We start from the raw sequence: 18,824 nt of genomic DNA, 5'->3' as shown, positions 1-18,824 counted from the left end.
TCTTCCACCAGGAGGCTGCCTCCAGGCAGTGGGCCCAGACCTCAATGCCTTGAGGGGGCCTGCAAGGCCCTGAAAGTAGGCCTTAATAGGCCATTAACTCCCCTTAATTGGACCTGCTGCTACCCTTCCTACATCCACCCAGACTCTGGGAAAATGGCAACAGGGGCATGATGGTATCTGGAAACCAGCATGCCAGCCAGCCATGTAAATCTCCCCACCTGAGCACCTGTCTCTATGGACAGATAAATTTAGCCCTTGCTTTCTAAACTACTATTGTTGGATCAATGTAAAAACCAAACTGCTTGCCTACAGTCACTTATTAAGCTTGTCAGGAGGAAGGTTGTGTAATCCTATAATATACAAAATTATTAATTAGGTTACATAAATACTGATGAGGCTCAATGATCACATTTACAGATACTTTTTGATGTGATTATATGGCACCCATTTGTCAATAATTTTACTGGAGACATTAACTCATTGAAAATAAGCTGGTTACCTTTTGTGTTAAAATAGCAGAGATGGAAATAGAAACATAGAAAATAGGGGCAGGCGCAGACCATTCAGCCCTTCGGGCCTGCTCCATCATTCATTATGATCATGGCTGATCATCCAACTCAATAGCCTGCTCCCGCTTTCTCCCCATATCCTTTGATCCCTTTCGCCCCAAGAGCTATATCGAACTCCTCCTTGAAAACATACAATGTTTTGGCCTCAACTACTTTCTGTGGTAACGAATTCCATAGGCTCACCACTCTCTGGGTGAAGAAATTTCTCCTCATCTCAGTCCTAAATGGTCTACCCCGTATCCTCAGACTGTGACCCCTGGTTCTGGACTCCCCCACCATCAGGAACATCCTTCCAGCATCTACCCTGTTAGAATTTTATAGGTTTCTATGAGATCCCCCCTCATTCTTCTGAACTCCGGCGAATATAATCCTAACGGGCTCGATCTCTCCTCATATGTCAGTCCCACCATCCCAGGAATCAGTCTGGTAAACCTTCGCTGCACTCCCTCTATAGCAAAAACATCCTTCCTCAGACATGGAGACCAAAACTGCCCACAATATTACAAGTGTGGTCTCACCAAGGCCCTGTATAATTGCAGCAAGACATCCCTGCTTCTGTACTCGAATCCTCTCACTATGAAGGCCAACAAACCATGAAATGCCATGAGAATGTGTTCAGCGTCATCTGTTAGCATCACCAGCAGTCATACTGCTGACTAATTTATAACTTAAAGGGCGGATTTGTCCCAGAATTGCACTAAGTGCGGTAGCGGGTGTGAAAACGACATTTTACCCGCTGGCCGCAATGGTGGATTTTCAGGCCTTCCTGCCTCATACCTAATGCAGCCTCAGGAAACACACCTGATTGCTGGCAGGGGGCCTCTGATTTGCCCGCCACGCCATTACCTCGTCACTTCCTTATTCAAGGCGCCATGTTTAAACTGCAGCCGCGCACACAGTTCTCAATGCTTGCAGCCCCAGGACTGCTCCGGTGAAGACATGGCCCCAAAAACCAAGAAGAGTGCATCCCCCTGATTCAATGCCACATTCCTGGGAGGCCTTCTGGACTCTGTGGAGGCCCGCTGTGATGTCCTCTACTCCTACCCTGGCTGCAGGAGGCCTATCAGTCTCACCACTCTAGCTTTGGAGGCGGTGGCAGAGGTGGTCAGTGCCAATGCTGCACACAAGAGATCAGCCATCCAGTGCAGAAAACGCGTGAATGATGGTATGGCAACCATCTCATCAATCTCAACTCATCCATTTACAAGCCCATCACACATTCACTGGCATCTCACTCACTGCCAGCTCAAGAGACATCACCACTCACTCTCTCGCACACACCCTCACATCTCCATCTGGCCTCATCTCCTCTGGAGACTGCTTCCTCAGCTCTCACCATCTTGAGGCCACTTGCACAGATCAACATGTGCCCCCAGACACACCCTGGGATACCCCCCACCTTCCCCAGTACAGCACTCAGCCTGCAGCCTCTTCACTTGCCTGAGTCCACTTCGCCCCCTTCCCCAAGCAAGCCCGAGCCCCCCGCCTTAAGGCTGGTCTGGTAGATAGAGACCTGCCTGTGCGCCCCTGTAAAAGTGATGTGGTGCTGCATGCGAAGCCTGGCGCTGAAAACCATGAGGGCTGCCTGAAGCAAGGTAGGCAAACAAACCTCAAAGTCCCGAGCAAAGTGCAGCTTGTCAGGTGCACGTCGCTTATGTACAGTTGTGAAACACATCAGCCCGGATGATCCAGCGTTGGGAGGGGGAGGATGATTCCAGCGATCAGGGCTTATAATGAGATGCTAAAGTATTGAAATTCGGTTCCCGGTGTGTAGCGGTGGGCCTGCCATTGATGGGTGGAACAGACAATCACAAACTGGTTTCACGACAAGGTGAAACTGACTTTTGGCCTTCTCGTCCTAACGTCCGCTCACGCCCGTCATGACGCCCATCACCAACGCGACCGGTTGATTCCACCCAAAGCCTTATGTAAAGATCCTTTAAGCTCAGAAAATATACATAGAAAGGAAGGGTGATCAATTTATGATTGGCTATGTTAAATACAAATAATATTGTTGGGTGCTTCATATGTTAATTGAGCATTTCCCCCCCTCCAGCCACACTTTTCTTTCCATATCCAAAATTCTTGTAGTGAAAGAAAAAGGGTTGAACACAAAATTTACGGTACCAATGATGCACAAGAAGCTGGCCTGAGGTTTCAGCTGCAAATTCCTAACTGTGATCTGTACTTTAATTCCCTAAGTTCATCACTAGGCGAAATCCTAGCTACATGACAACATGATGCTTGTTTTTTTCTCTCAACATCAATTTTTCCACCCTGCCCTTCTCATCTCTTCTCTGCTGAAGCTTTACCCCTTTACTGGGCGTATGATTCTTCTTGCGTGGCAAGATCACACCCCCACTTCCCCCGCCTGCGACTGGGTTAACACCAGCGGTGGTAGGATGAGAACCTGTTGTGTTTGTTTGCGGGCTTCTGGAGGAGAGGGGGGAGGTGCGATGGTCCCTTGTTCAAAGGCACGTAGTACCTGACGAAGGGACCCGGCATTGGAAAAGGTGGGGGTGCCCTACAGAGAGCTGCCTCCCTGGCTTTGCTGTCGACTGTTCTCCCCCTTCCACCCCCAACCTGCGATCCCACTCCCGCAATCACTCACCTCGGGCCTGGGATCCAGCAATGATCCTGGGCCTCGGGTGGCTGTCGTACTCGCAGCAGCCACTGCCTCCCCAGTGGCGCTGCCACCCCAGTGGCGCTGCCATTCAATAGAGCTGTTGGCCTCTGGCTGGCAGCTCTTGCCAGGCTGGACTTCCATCCCTGGGGATCCCTTGATCCTGGGGTAGGCCCTGCTGCTGCCCAGTAAAGTGCAAGAGTGGAGCAAGATGTAGCTGGCCTTCCCTGAAAGAGGCAATGCAGGGCTCTTGCCAGCTGTCCAGCTGGCAGCTGAGACTCCTGCAGCTGCCACCAAGATTCCGCCCATGGTTTCCTCTTTCTGTGCTGAAGAGGTCAAGCGCAGGTAAATGACTTTTGGACTTTTTGGCAATGCTCAAAGCCCTTGAGAAACCACAAATGTCAGATTCGGGTGACATGTTGTGGAGCTAACTCATTCAAAATATGGAATTGTTTTGAATTTTTATGTAGCTCTAATATAACTAACTTCATGGTGCCTGTGAGATTCAAAATTAATGAGATGCAGATTGAAATGCGTGAAGTGTGAAGTGAGAACTTTACCATTGTAATTTCAGTATTAAATCAAAGAAACTAATTTGCGGAAAACTTGAATAATTAGCATGACAATGTTTCAAGTGATGATGCACTTCAGGCTTCAGGTGATGTCCTTTTAGGCGCTTGAGTGATGCACAGTGGTTTTTTTAAGCTTGCTTTCCTGCTCTAATTCTACACTTCGGTTACCTAATTTCACATCACAGGCTGAGCATAAAACTTGCTTAAGGCAGACTGTTTGGCTGCATTGCCTTTAACTGACACCTGGTTCTAAGCTGCTCAAAGTAAATGAAGTACAGTTCATAGCTGGGAATGACTTGAGGATGAAACTATCCATGATACCTGTTCATTATAGTGTATATGATCTCAGTTTTATATGGACTGCCTATCTATCCTCCCCACTCTTCCTCTCCACTTGCTCTGGCTGTAGCTAAGAAGGGAAACGGTTGATGCTGCCAGGCATCCATTAACACTGTTCTGAGCCAGTTAAAAGAAAACATGTGATTGTGAACCAAGGATGCTCTCTCCATCTGGTTTCCACACCTTACTTGCCTCTGTAGTAATTTCATGGCCTCTTCGCATTGTTACCACAGACCCATAGGGGTTTCTGAATCAATTGGAGTAATTATGCCATAACTCGTGACTAGCAATTGTGAAAAGCTAGGCAGAACTTAATGTAGGAGAGTCAGAGAGACTCTTTTCCAGATGGCCCGCCACATTACGTGCCAATCAGGCACTAAACTGGACAGCGGACGGCCTTCCCCTGGATCAAGAACACTGGGGGGGTGGGAGTCCCTCTGGCTGAGAGCTGACAGCCAATCAGAGGTCAGCAGCTCCGTTGCTCAGCAGTGCCACCTGGGAGGCGGTGGCTGCTGCTAGTAACACACCCACCCAAGGCACAGGATTGCCAAAGGCCATGGGTGAATGATGGAGGGAGGGGGATTGCAGGGTGGAGGTCATGGGGTTAGCAAGAGCGGGGGGGTGGCTCTCAGCGGACCTGATGCTGGGTCCCTTTGAATGAAGCACCTGTAGGCAGACTTGTACTGATCATCTGGATAGAAGGGTTTTGACCTGAATCTGTTTGAAATATCCAACACAGTAAAGACTGTTGCTGACCCTGGTATATTGCCAGGTAGATTGCCTACTGCAGCCAAAGTGTGCGCACAGGCAGGGATGTTTTTATTAAGGACTCTGCAGTCGAGGATCATTTGCCACAACCTGGCTGGATTCCTAACAGCCAAGTAGGTGAATTTACGTGAGCGACCAAAGGTCTCAAGATTCTCTGATCTACCAAAGATGATACTGCCCTGTCCGGTCCGATTCTCTCCCCCTCAGGAAGGTATATTGTTCCTGAAGTCCAGGCATAGAATCTCCTCCTTCCCTAACCTGCCATCACCCTTCCACAGTCATGTTTATGGGCGGAGAAAGCTTCCCTATTCTCTTCTACTGTCTGCCAGCACCTTTCTGAAATACTATTCTTTAGGGTTTCCAGGTCATAGGGCCCTGCTGAAGACACAGTCCATGCCTTCCCATGATATGGTGGAATAACCAACACTTGGTCAGTTTTATCCACTTCACCCCACAGATAGTTGTTGTGCATGTCCACCACTATGTTATGTGCCAGCATCCAGTTGGATCCCTGCATCTCCATTCCAGGTTGGTCCCATTGCGTTAAAATTAAAGTCCACTTAGTATGCAGGGGTCTCACCTTAAAATTTAATGGTTTAGATACCACCCAGTCACTGATTTGCCTGAAAATCCCTCGAGTGCGTAAGGTTTTTCACTAGACCATGGAGACTTGAGAGGTATTAGAAGCTCCAGTGTCGATTAGACAATTGTCTTTCTTTCCTTCTACTATAATGTCTATACATGGTCCATTGCACTCATTGTATCTGAGTGGGCACAGGTACTTAGGCTGAGAGCGGCCTCGTCAGATTTGTTCAATGAGTGGATCCTCACTTCCCTGAGATGAGTGGATCCTATCTTCCTATTGAGCCTTTTGTTCATTCATAATATTGACCGCACATCCCATTAGTTCCCTATAGCTAGGGAGACTTGGTTCTGGGGGGTTTACTTTTTATCTCTTTCTACTCATCTTTTCTGAGATTTCCTACAGTCCCTTGAAAAATGACCTTTTCCTCCTCAGTTAAAACAAATTCTTCATCTGTCCTCGAGGCTGGATTGAAGGGTTTACCCTCCTATTGCCACTTCCTTGGAGTTCTTCCTTTCATTTTGCGTACCTTGCCTTCAGACTGATTTCCTTTACCCATCTCCTCATGAGATTTAAATAATCTTGTGATTTCCCGTCGCACCTTATCCACTGTCCTCATCACTGGGGCCAAACCAGTTCTCCATGGTAGCTCTTATATAAGACAGACAATAGCTGATTAGGGTTCTTCAGTAATGATTTGATGCTTTTCCAGTTAACTTTTCTCTCTCTTTCTCCTCCTCTAAGGTTTCAGCATACACTACCCAGAGCTGATTGGCAAATTGCTTAGGCCATTCTCTTGGGCCTTGGCCTTTCAAAAGGGGTCTCCTACTTCACTCCCCCATTAATTTTCATAACTCCTCCCAACGTGTGTTTCCATTTCTGTGGTCTTTAGGGAGTTCCCATAAAATGCCTGAGTCTAACGTAAATAATAACGGTTTTTTCTTTTTGATTGGCTGACAGCTCTTAGTGGGTGGGACTTCTGCCACCGGGGTTCTGAATCCCAAGGAAGGCTGGACAATGGGCCTGAAGGGCATTTAATACCATAAGGCCATCCCCATTGAACTGGGTGTTCCCAGTCAGCTCTCCGACTGGTTGGCGGGACCCCATTGGGTCGATTAAACCGCACCCTATGTTTTCATCCATACTGCACACAGCGCCACCTATCTGTGTCATTTGCAAACTTGGATATGTGGTTCTCTATTCCATCATCTATGTCGTTAAGAAACACAGCGAATATTTGAGGCCCCAGCGCAGGTTCTTGTGGGACGCCACAGTCACATCCTGCCAATTAGAGTACCTACCTATTATTTCCACACTCAAAGTCAGGAGATCTTGGTCCCCTGGTAAAAATTTCCTAACCAGGTCAAAAATTTGTCTTCAATTCTGTGAACTTCAACCTTAGTTCACAGTCTCTTATGAGAGACTTTTGGAAGCTCGTACAAATAACATTTCCCTACACACTACTTGAGTCACCTCTTCGAAAAATTAAATCAGGCTGGTAAGGCATGACCAACTCTTACTGATCTCTCTGACCGGCTGAAGAAAGGCCAGTTCCGCAGGCAATTAAGAGCCAGCAATGTCAGTGTGAGACTGGAGTCATATATTGGCCAAGCCAGGCAAGGACGGTGATTTTTCTTCACTGAGCCAATGAACCAATTGAATTTTTATGACAAACTTCTTGTCAATGGTCACTTTTACTAATACCAGCTTTTAATTTCAGAGATGATTTGAAGTATTAGCCCAGGCCTTTGGACATGCTTCCTATCTTGTAAAACCCCTTTGAGAAGGAGCCTGTTTATAGTGACTAAAACAACAACATATTACAGCTGTGGTATGAAAACCCTCTCCTTTCTCCACAATTTTCTGTTTTGAATACGTCTCTCTGACTTAATAACAAAGGATTGTGCTCGAGCAGCTCTACAAATGCTGCATCTTAGCTGACAAGACACATGAAGCAACAGCTTAATTTACTCAATAACTTACTCAATGGCGCATTGAAAAGCTGAGATGGCACCACAAAGATAATACAGAGAGGGAATGTTTGACAAAAATAGCGATGTTTATGAGAACTTCGGTAACCTTCATCAGTATTTTATTCTCTTTTTCAGAGGCATGTTGTAGAGACATTTTTTGGATTTGATGAGGAATCAGTAGATTCAGAAACCTCTTCAGTAGCCTCGTATACAACGGACAGGACACCAGCAACTCCAGAAGAAGACCTAGATGAGGTAAATTACTCTTTTCTGTTTACCAAGCAATTGGTACTGGAGCTCTGAAGGGACTTTGAAATCCATTGTGACAAAGTACAGAACTGATTAAAACGTTTACTGAAAAATTAAACTTCCTTACGCATTAGCAACATCCAGCAAGTTGCCTGATAACTTAATAAATAAAGAGTCTGACGAATAATTGTTCTGTTTAAGAGAGGAAAAACATAAGGTAATTGCAATTACTGACAATCTGAAATAAAGACAGAAAATGCTGGAAATACACACAATGTTTGTGAGCATCTGAAAAGGTAAGTTAAAATTGCAGGTTCTGAGGGAGTACCTTAAATATAAACCTTCCTTTTCCCTCTTTTCAGATGCTGGCAAATTTGCTGTGCTGTTCCAATAATTTCTCAATATATTGCATGTGGTTAACATATGGTGAGGCAGTGCCAGTGAGTGTTAAAATCGCAGTGAGTTGGTTATGCTGGTCAGGTTTTTGAGAGTATGCTTGGCCACTGGTGCTCATGTGTTAAGAATGGCAGTTGTAGAGAATATATGGTGACGGTAAGAGCACGTGCTTAACTAGCGCCACTGTTAGCGAGAGCATGACTTGGGAGTGTTGATGCAAGTACTGATTTTACTACAGAGGTAGAGCTGAGGTGAGCTTATTCATTGCTGCTGTTGGTTCTGTCTCTGGCTTGTCCTTTATCTCCTCTTTTGCATGCTGTCCTTTTGGACCTTCCACTCATGTTTTGTTGTGATTGACCAGCATGTGATACCTGCTCAACAGTGAATGGGCTATTCATGTTCATTTTTAAGCACATGAGAAATCTGGAATAGGAAGAAACGAGTGATATACTTGTAAAAGAGGAAAGAAATAAAATCGTGGAAGAGATCTTGTTGAGCAAGCAGCTAGAAATAAGAATTAATTCCAGATCCAAAACTGTGGTGGGGAATTCAATAATTAAATATGTAAACAAAGCCATTTGGGAAACATGAAGTCAATTGTGCTTTTTCTATTTACCAGGGGCTGGGTGAGTTCCAGTACAGAGAAGGGGAAACTATAATGAAAGCAAGCCATCTTACCTTTATGCCACTTTCAGCACCTTCTTTAGTCATTAACACGACCATAACACTCTCTTTGTCCTGTGTCCATGACATCTTTGTCAATCTCTCTTGAGCTCCCACCTATGCCTGACCTTCTCTCATGCTCCACCTGCTCCACCCCTTCTTAAGCAGTATACAATCCATCACATCTCTACTTCTCTTTAGATCTGAAGAAGAGTCATACAGAGTCAAAGTATTAACTCTATTTCTCTCTCCACAGATGCTGCTGGACCTGCTGAGTTTTTCCAGCATTTTCTGTTTTTGTTAAAGGGGAAACTATATTGGGGCAGGAATACTACAAAGCAAAAGTAAGGAAATGATTGTTATTACAATTGAAGGGCTAAAGGGTTTGGTTTGGAAAGCCTGGACAGAAAAACCTGAGGAAGGTATAATAAACAGCAAGCCATTAGCTAAATTAGCTAAATCAGCAGCCAATGGAATCACGCGATGAATACTGACTTCTTTGAAACTCAGTATAGAATTGGATCATTTCCTGGCTCAACAAGCAATGAAAAGAAACATATTTGCAAGAGTAGAAATCATTTTTAGAAAATCAATCAAGTACAAACTGAAAAGAAGCCTGGAGCTGTTTTTTTTTTAAATTTGTTCACGGGATGTGGGCTTGGCTGGCTGGGCCAGCATTTATTGCCCATCGATAGTTGCCCTTGAGAAGGTGGTGATGAGCTGTCTTCTTGAGCCGCTGCAGTCCATGTGGAAAGGGATTTTGCAATTCCTATGTTCTTACTAAATACAAGAGCACAGTCGTTTGATTCCATGCTCAATTTTTTATAAAGGTGAATATTTGCATTTGATTTCCTTTATAAGATTTTCTTGTGAACTGATGACTAATTCCAAAGATTTCCTCCATTTTATAAGGCCATAAACAGGGAAGAATCTGAATTGAGATTCCGTCAGCTTACTAGAGAATACCAGGCTCTCCAGAGAGCTTATGCACTGCTTCAAGAGCAAGTTGGTGGAACTCTGGATGTGGAGCGAGAAACCAGGGTAGGTTAAAGTTGTGGCATGGTCCTCTTAATCGAGAAGCGGCCTTGTTTCAGCAAAACCCTCCTTCCTCTTTCAATTTCCATCTTCTCCTCTTCAACACAGCAACGTCACCACTGAGATGTTCAGCAAACTATTGTTAATACAGAATTATTCATACGAACCAGCATCCCCAGATACAAAATACATCTTTAAAACTTGTATTTATTTTTAAACATGGCGCAACAAAAGTTTGACCTGATACAGACTTGTTGCCCATAAAGCTGACTTAGGACCAATTATTCCAGGAGTAAAAAAAACCCTTTGAAAGTGCAATTACATGATCTGCAAGAGCCTATTCGACCTTGGCGCCTTAGGGCTGTACAGCTTCACAAACAGCCTCGAATAGATGACTTTTGACACTATTTTTTGTACTTCAATTTTAATTTGATATGAGGATTTAAGACTGCTGTATCCAGAAATTCCCTGTGATGCCACAATGGTACAGGACTTCCGACCTCCCTCTGTAGTGTTGCTGACCTCAACCCATATCCTAAGGTCGGGAACATTTAAACATTTTGCATGGGCACCAGAGCCTCACAGTTGTTGCCAAAATGCCTGGCTGAGATGTGAGAGGGAGGAGGACAGCTGCTGCAGCACGTTTAATGCCAGTTTACCCACATAGTGAGAGGCATTTTGAAGCCTGTGTGTTTGGCACTGCCAAAGGATGCTTGCCAACAATGCCATGCATGCCCCCACCCACCACCCCGATGGTCCCTCATACCCCCTAGGCCAACCCATGCCTCTCTACCCATCTCTATGGACCCTCATACCCCTATGCCAACTAAGTGCCAATTCATGCCAACCCATGCCCCCACTCAACACCCTTTGCTCCTGCCCCCTCCATGCCAACTCACATAGAATCCTTGGACAGCTCCTTGACAGCTCTTTGACAGCTTTCACAGTTCTTTGACAGCTGGCCAGTTCTTTGACTGCTTGCCAGCTCTTTGAAAGTGGGACAGTTCCTTGGCAGCTGAACAGTTCCTTGACAGTTTTTTTGACAGCTGGACAGTTCCTTGACAGACAACCAGTTCCTTGACAGTTTTTTGACAGCTGGACAGTTCCTTGACAGACAACCAGTTCCTTGACAGTTTTTTGACAGCTGGACAGTTCCTTGACAGTTCTTTGGCAGCTGGGCAGTTCTTAACCAGCTGGACAGTACTTTGACTACTGGATAGCTCCCTGACAGTTCTTTGACAGATTGATAGTTCCAATGAGTGACAAGTGTATGATCATGATCACTTTTAACTATCCCAAAGGGTGTCTTACATCTCCTAGAGGTATCCCAGGACCTATCGAAAGGGGCGCTCTGGCTATCCTAATGAATCCACTAAGCTTAGACCTCATCTTACCTGTTCTAATCTACATACTCCGAGTCCTGCACTCCTGGCCTACCAAAATCCCACTTCAGTGGAGGCTGCTGGTGATTTAAATGGCCAGCTACATCCACGAATCGTGCGTGCACGGACCCTGACCCAACTCCACTCCTGCCCCTGCGAAGATGGAAAATACTGGGTTTGGGCACGAGATTTCGAATTTTAGGCCATTTCTGGGATTCTCAGCGAATATCTGAGCCAATGTCAACTTTCCTCAGTTAATTCTTTACGCTGGTGCGTTGTTCAGTGTTAGAGACTGGATGTGTACTTAATGATGGAACACAAATTGCTCACAAGTGGGGAGTAAGCTTTTGGGTATTTTTAATTATAAAGGGCTCAATAAGGTTAATAGGGAAAATCTTGCCATTGATTAGGGGTTCGGTAATAAAAGGTTAATAATTTTGAAATGCTGCTAAGCGAATGAGGAAAGAGGCTAGTAGCTTGTATACATAGATCTCTTGGAGCATGGAATACTTCTAGTTGCTGAAGTCAAGATGATTCCGTTCTATAAGGGAAGAGACATTTAAAGCACACGGAGAAAGAGCAGGGCAGTGGGATCAGTTTCTGATTTCTCCAGTAAGGAAGCAGCACAGGTAAAATTGGCCTGAATGTTCCATTTCTATGGTGTAATCTACAATGAACTATAACATATCTTAACAGACTCGCGAACAGCTACAAGCTGATCTCCTCCGATGTCAAGCCAAAATTGAAGACTTAGAAAAATCACTTGCTGAGAAAGGGCAGGTAAAAGACTCTGAGAATTTGTGTGTGCAACTGGCTGTAATACTGATTTATTCCAGCATCCTTGGTTTAATTTGCATCAATGATCATTGGTAACTTCTTGGGAGACCTTGTAAAATCGACTTTGCACCACCTTTCAGTCACTGAACACAGCTTTGACTTTCCCAAACAATTGTGTGGTGGGTTACACTGTTGAATATGCACATCATGACTGAGCACATTCTAGGAAAGTGATTCTGGCAGGATTTAGAAAGCATCTAGAATAGATCTGGTAATTTATGAAAAATAAGCCTCTGACCACCTTCTCAAAAACCTTTGCAGGCTGCACACTTAAGCTCCTGAATTTTCGCCAGGCCACTTGCTGATAAGAGCTGACAGGCCATTGTAGTTTTTACACCTAGTGCTGAGGTTGGAGTGCAGCTCTCCGTGTTGTGCCAGGTTTGTTCAGGTAGTTTCAACGCTGTATTTTAAAATGACACAACATTGAGAAATTGCATTTTTTTTTTGTTGAAAGTATGTACCCAGCTGCTCATCCTATTAAACCTGATTCTGAAAATTGTTTCCAATTCTTTTGCCCCAGCGGGTTAAGAAATGATGACTTTCAGCATTTTTTTGGTTTTGCTTCGTTAATTATGCACCCCCCCTACCCCATTGTAATTCAGAACAAGATGCTTAATGCAGTACACTTGCATAATTAGAGAACTTTGTATTTTGCCAGCATGTTAATTATAGTTCTCTAGTTAGACTGTTCCAGATTTAAGATTCCCATCTCAGTGCAGCAAAGAAACACTCACCCAAATTTAAAGCTAAAGAGAGTCTGAGTGAGTTGGAGAGGAAACTATAGATTAGGTGAATCCAAGTCTGGTTTTGGAAAACCCATAAATTGTTTGATGAAGGAAGGAGTTCCACAGTTTTAAGGTTCTAAGAAAGAATAAGGCAGTGAGATGATTCTGAAATTCAAGGACACAGCAATAAGGGAATAGTGAGCATGATTTCCTGATTTTCTCTTTCCCCGTGATGATTTTATTTGGGACAGATTTGGGGCAATTGTAGGCATAAACTTGTTTGAGGACGTGATATACCCCATTGTCTCCTCTCTCTTCTCTCCGCGCACCCCCCGCTCCCCTCCACAATTGTTGTCCTCCCTCTATTTCCCAGTGGACATGCCCACTGGGCTCATGCATCTCTATGTAGGTGGGCATGTGCATCCACTGTGTTTCTGCCATTTGTCCTGTTTGAGCATTGGCCACTTGCTGCGCCATGGACCAATGGCTGCAGAGGGCCTTGAGTGTAATTTGGAAGAGGGGTGTGTTCCAGCACTGTCAGAAAGCAGTCTTTCATATGCCCCATCATTTGGGGGAAAAAATTAAAGTTGAGGAGCAAAATAACCTTCCTGCATACAGCTCTGTCACTGCCTCTACCTGCAGCCACAGATCTGACCTGGCTGCTGGTTGCAGGCAAATTCTACACACAAATAAGGGGAAACGTCAACAAGGTTTGCAAGACCATCAGAGATGTGACCAAGTTAGTAAATCCAGGCCCCTGTGTAGGTTGTCAAATTGGAGATCAGTGATCAAAGCAGAACTGGCATGTCACAGACAGAAAAATGGTCATTTTGCTTTGGAGATTCAAAAGGATGAGCTCTGGTAAAACAGTGTGCAGCTTACAAATCATTGGGTCTTAAGACTGACTGTTGTTGGAAAAATAAAAACAATTTACATTTTTATTGCACCTTTTATCTAATAAGACTTCTCAAGGTGCTTAATACCAGCTATAATCAGATAAAATTTGACACTGAGCTCAAAATGGATTTATTAGAATTGGTGACCAAAAGCTTGGCCAATGGGGGTGATTTTTAAGGAGCATGTGGTAGAGGGGCAGAAAGTTTACAAAGCATTGTTCCCTCTGTAGACCTATGTGTCACTACAGTAATTCCTGCATTGCAGCAGGGCCAAAGCATTGCTCTGTAAAAATTAACTTCACAACTGAACCACTCAGTTGAGACCCGTTTAAGAACTATGGGTTAGTGTGTTGCTGGTGGGTGAAGCCCGCCTGCAAGTGGCTTGTATCCCAAGCTCAGGCCTGCACCGTTCATGACATTCCGACAATCAGTTCTGCCCAAGTTACTGATTGGTGCTGCCAGCAGGTGACATTCTATGCCAGTGGAGCAGTTGGGTCAAGTTACCCCAGCGATATTTATAAATGGCACATACCTTTTTGTCAGGGCATCTCATTTTACATCCTCAAGGTGAAATGAATGTTCTCTCTGCGATGCACAAGAGGCTCTAATTTAAACTCTGCATGTTGACTGTGTGCATGGAAATTAACCTTGCTGGTTTGTTTTTTTCTCTGATGTGCTGGAGTTACAGTCTTGTTACTCGGTTGAATGATCTGGAACATTGTTTATAATGTTAAGAACGTGCAAGAGGATTAAATGCTTTGTATATGTTTCCTAAAAAAAAATGACTGGCTCAGAATTCATTCTAAATGTGTGACTCAGACACTTGCACTTGCAGTGGCTCCAAACCCACATGGGAACATGTACACCACTGTGAATTTCTATTTTTGAAGTACCTGTAGCTTGACAATTTCCAGTGTCTGGAGCAATAGTTTATTTTTTAATGATGTAAAGGTACACCTTACGCCCATCCACTAATGTTAGCAAAAAAGAACAATTGCTGTGAAGTGAGGAAACCTACTTTTCGCAAAATTACTTTTTTGATGACTGGAAGAAAATAGACTTTGTAGTGTATGTATAATCTTAAATACAAAATTTACAAAGATAATTGAATGAAACTTGTGCTTGTGCTGGCTCTCATTGTGGCTGACGGTTGTATCAGAAAGGCAATGTGAAATCTTGTTAACCCCTGCCATGCTCAGCATTGCCTGTGCTGCTCAGCTCTAGACTTGCGCACCATTCTGTAACGACTTTTGCTGTGATAGTGATATCTCTAGTCCAGATGAGTGGTGGGTACGGATATGTACTTGTAAGGTGAAAGTGCTTTTGCCCACACCTTACTTCATACTATCAGAGTTCTAAATTACTGGGACTGTATAATGTGACCCTGGTAGTGATTCCACTCCATCGTTAAGCAATCAAAAAGATGAATGATCAGAACTGTACAAATAGTCATGTTAAAATCTTAAAATCAAGCTTAGTTTGATTAAGTTGCACTTTAAAGCGTGTGCACATTTTCCTAATTTGTTGAATTTGTTGTATTTTTCTTTCCTGTAATAATGCTATAACTTTTGGCTTATTGTGATTTTATTTTGCATATTTGCTAAATTATTTCAGTTCGTGTGAAATGTTGTTTTTCTCTCCCCATTCTCCCTCCATTTATTTGGATGTGTAAGTTGAGCTTTCTTTTGCAACCTTTCTAGTATTCTATGCATAGACAAAAATAATTTCACTAAATAAAGCACCCTGCAATATTTCTCTGCTTCAAGCTGATAAAGATCCTATTAGTTTTGGTGACTGTAGACCAGGGCAGTAAGCCTGACTGGATTTTAAGACTGTCTTTCTAATTATTTCTAAACCCAGTTATCCATTTGTTATTAAGGAAGCTCAAATCAGTGTTCGAAAGTAATGTATTTTTTGTTTGGTAGTACAGAACTTGAGTATTGCTAACAAAATAGGCATTTTTTTGTTGAAGCTTTTCGTCTTACTTTCATCAGGACAATCTGCAAGAATACCAAATGTAAAGGGAACAACAGCTTATACTATATGAGAAGATAGGGCTGATTGGTTGGCAAGTGGAGTCTGATTGGTAGAGGGGTTGCCTCTATCTGCCTGGTTTAAATTTCAAACAATGCTTGGCAGTTAACTTTCAGTCCTTATCAACTGGTGCATTCTCCTCTCCAGTCAGAATTCACCTGCCAACCAACCAGCACTCTCTTTTCATACAGTATAAATTGTTGTTCCTTTTACATTTGGTATTCTTGCGGGTTGTCCTGATGAGTGCAAGATGAAAAGCTTTGACAAAAAAAAAGTCTCTTTTTTCAGCAATAATGCATTTTTTATTGTACATGCAGTATCAAATGTAAATGCGTTTGTATTTTAGCAAATAAACAATGTCCTATTAGTCTAAATGTCTATTTAGTTAAATTAATGTACAATTCACCGCAATAACTATGCTTAGATAGATCATTAGAGAAATTTAAATTGCAATACATCTATTATTTTCTATGAATTCATTATTCAACTTTTGGGGTCGGAGTGGTGCTGTGCAATATTAGCGTGCAATGTCTTTTCATGTATTTGCTTTGTCTGCTAATTTAAGGGAAGAGTTAATCTGTTCAAGTGAGGAACAGCTAAAGGCCCAAATTCAAATACCAGACAAAGAAATTTCATCTTGAAGTGTTCAGAATTTGCATGCTAATATCATGCAGCTCAATTTCAGCCCATTTGTATTTCAATGTGCTCCAAAACACGAGTCGTTTTTTTTTAAAGACTTTCTTTCTCTGCACCCACTGTAAGATGCAGTTCATTTTAAGATTTTGTTTTGTTACATAGGGATTTTGTAATACATTTTCTTTTTGTTTCTTGCTATTTTGTATATTTTAGGATTCAAAATGGGTGGAAGATAAGCAGTTACTTTTTAGAAGCAACCAGGAACTTTTAGAAAAGGTAAATGATCCATTGGTCATGTTTTGTGGAGCATCATCAATTCTCTGTTGTTGTCTCATCCAAGTAATTTCTTGTGGAGATGTTTAGCACCTACGCTTCTGACAACATTGATTACTGGAAGGCAGGGAAGCAACAGCTTTCACAGTTGACTGGGCTAATCCAACTTATCAATATTCAGGTTTCTTATTGTGACCATCTTAGCATGAAGTACAGATTTTCATTTATGTTTTTTTTGTTAGTGATAGCGCTTTCATCGATGTTTTGTGATTGTTAATTGTATTTTCTTGGTCAGGGTTCCAATCGACTTTGATTATCAAAAGGGGTTTATCAGGTTCCCTTCTCCCTCATTTTACCCTGCCCCCTTGATTATTGCAAAGCAATTCACAGCCTGATAGAAGATACAGAGATACCCAGCAGGTGAGAGTGACATTTAGCTGTTGGTGCTGATAGTGTTGCCCGGTGAGAAGATGGCAGTAATTACCTCTATTATGCACCCTTTAATGAGAGCAGTGTCACTGGGGTTTTCTATTTTATCATTTCCCCTCCCTCCCATTAACATTTTCTCTTTCCCTTTTTCTCTTTCTTTACTCTCTTTCTCTTCCTCTTCTATTCATTTTTGCTGTCAATGCATGCCATGATCTGCCTTTAGATCTGTTGGCCAGAACTTTCCCCTGTGTGGACCAGCTTCAGGGGTCAGCCATATTTACGTTTATCTGGCGAGAACTTCAACAAGCATTGGGGAGCTTGGAATTGGGAGGGAGGGAGCTTGGAATGGGAGGGAGGGAGCAGGAATTGGCTGCTGGACAGAAACATTTTTGCATTTCCATTTGAATCAATTGATCTGACCCACGGATGAGTGCCTGAATGGCTGGGCATCAATTGCATTCACTGCTGTGGGGATTTAAGTGTATGAAGGCATCACACCTCTCTTAGCAATGCTGGGCACCTGTGCCTAAAATTTCTGGGGATGAGGGTGGGGGTGGCGGTGGGGGGTGGGGGTGAGGGGTGGGGGGTGGGATGGGGGGTGGGGGTTGGTTTTAGGGGGAGAATGGTTGTGTGGGGTTGGGGCCTCCTGAACATCTGCCATATTTTCGGCAGGAAGTCTGGGAAAATGGAGTAAGCACCACTTTTTTTTTGGATTTCTGCCAATCTTGTAGCAAAGCTACAGCAGATGATCTGGAGATTTCCAGCCCCACTGTGAATAATTGGTGGCAGTGCAATTAGTGGTGATGAAGCTGTATTTCTATACCTAAACTGGACAGTATCTACAGCACATCTGTCTTCCTACCCCTCCGCCAAACATACCCCTTGCATCTTACCCATCTTTAATTTGCTTAGCTTTATTTTCACACTTTCTAAATCTATCCACATGTGGACAATGTCCAGTGGGATCCCAGTGGAGAACAATAACTTTTAAAAAGCTGTTTACATTTTCAATGATGGATTGAATGGATCACATGACAAGATTTCACGTTTTAAGACCACTACTATAAGAAACAAACTAAAAGCAACATTGTCTAAAGATTATTCAGCTGGCAACATATACTTTAAACTACAGACAAGATAATTCCCCATTTAGCTTTTACCACGACTGAAAAGCTGTTGCTATGGTTATAATTCATCCTGTCCCTTAGGTGGACTCTTTATTTTCTAGGAACCAGACCAAGCTATTCTCAGCTCCCAATGGCTTGCTTCTTTTTTGCCTTTCCCAGCTGGGTAACTTCTAATCCTAGAACTGAACTTTCACTGTGAGGGTTACATTGGAGATTCCTCCCTCTAGCCCAAGCTAGGTGAATCTTCCAGCCTCCTTTAAATCCTCATGAATTCAGTCTCTTCAATCTGAGCATGAGCTCCCACCCACGTGTTGCATGGTGACCAACAGAGTTAGCATTTTCTCTGCTTCAGCACAGGATTGGCTGTCTCTGTCTTCATGCTCTTTCCCCCTCTCAGTCTCTTGCAGACTGACTTGTGTTTGTGAGGTTCAGTGATTTCTTTGGAAACCTGCAACCTGGTACTACACTATTTTTCTATTGATGTTTCCCCCCCTCTAAGCCCATCTTGATGGCAACATGAATAGATGGGCCTTGTATCCAGGTAGAAATGCTAATTAGCTACCTTCTAGATGCCCAGCGCCATTCTGTCTTGGAAGGAAACAGACAGTTTAAAGCAAAACCATTTACAAAGTCTGACATCCCTAACACCTCCCTTTGAGATTTGAAGAACAAGGGCCAAATTTTTGCTCCCTAGGCAGGTGTCACGAGTTGGGTA

At 43.5% G+C, this 18,824-nt stretch overlaps 1 protein-coding gene across 1 annotated transcript in view; it reads left to right on the top strand.

The window, feature by feature from the left end:
• The window catches only part of LOC144688852 (uncharacterized), a 582,637-nt gene that overhangs the window by 292,747 nt on the left and 271,066 nt on the right, over positions 1–18,824 (top strand). The window contains exons 11-14 of the mRNA XM_078555848.1: positions 7,563–7,682; positions 9,648–9,776; positions 11,849–11,932; positions 16,494–16,556. Coding sequence (XP_078411974.1) covers positions 7,563–7,682; positions 9,648–9,776; positions 11,849–11,932; positions 16,494–16,556 — 396 coding nt within the window. The remainder of the gene's footprint in view (positions 1–7,562; positions 7,683–9,647; positions 9,777–11,848; positions 11,933–16,493; positions 16,557–18,824) is intronic.

The sequence above is a fragment of the Cetorhinus maximus genome, chromosome 1, assembly GCF_964194155.1.
Source record: "Cetorhinus maximus chromosome 1, sCetMax3.hap1.1, whole genome shotgun sequence".
In the NCBI taxonomy this organism is placed as follows: domain Eukaryota; kingdom Metazoa; phylum Chordata; class Chondrichthyes; order Lamniformes; family Cetorhinidae; genus Cetorhinus; species Cetorhinus maximus.
Note: the sequence above shows the minus strand (reverse complement) of the source record. Positions and strands in the feature narration are given on the sequence as shown.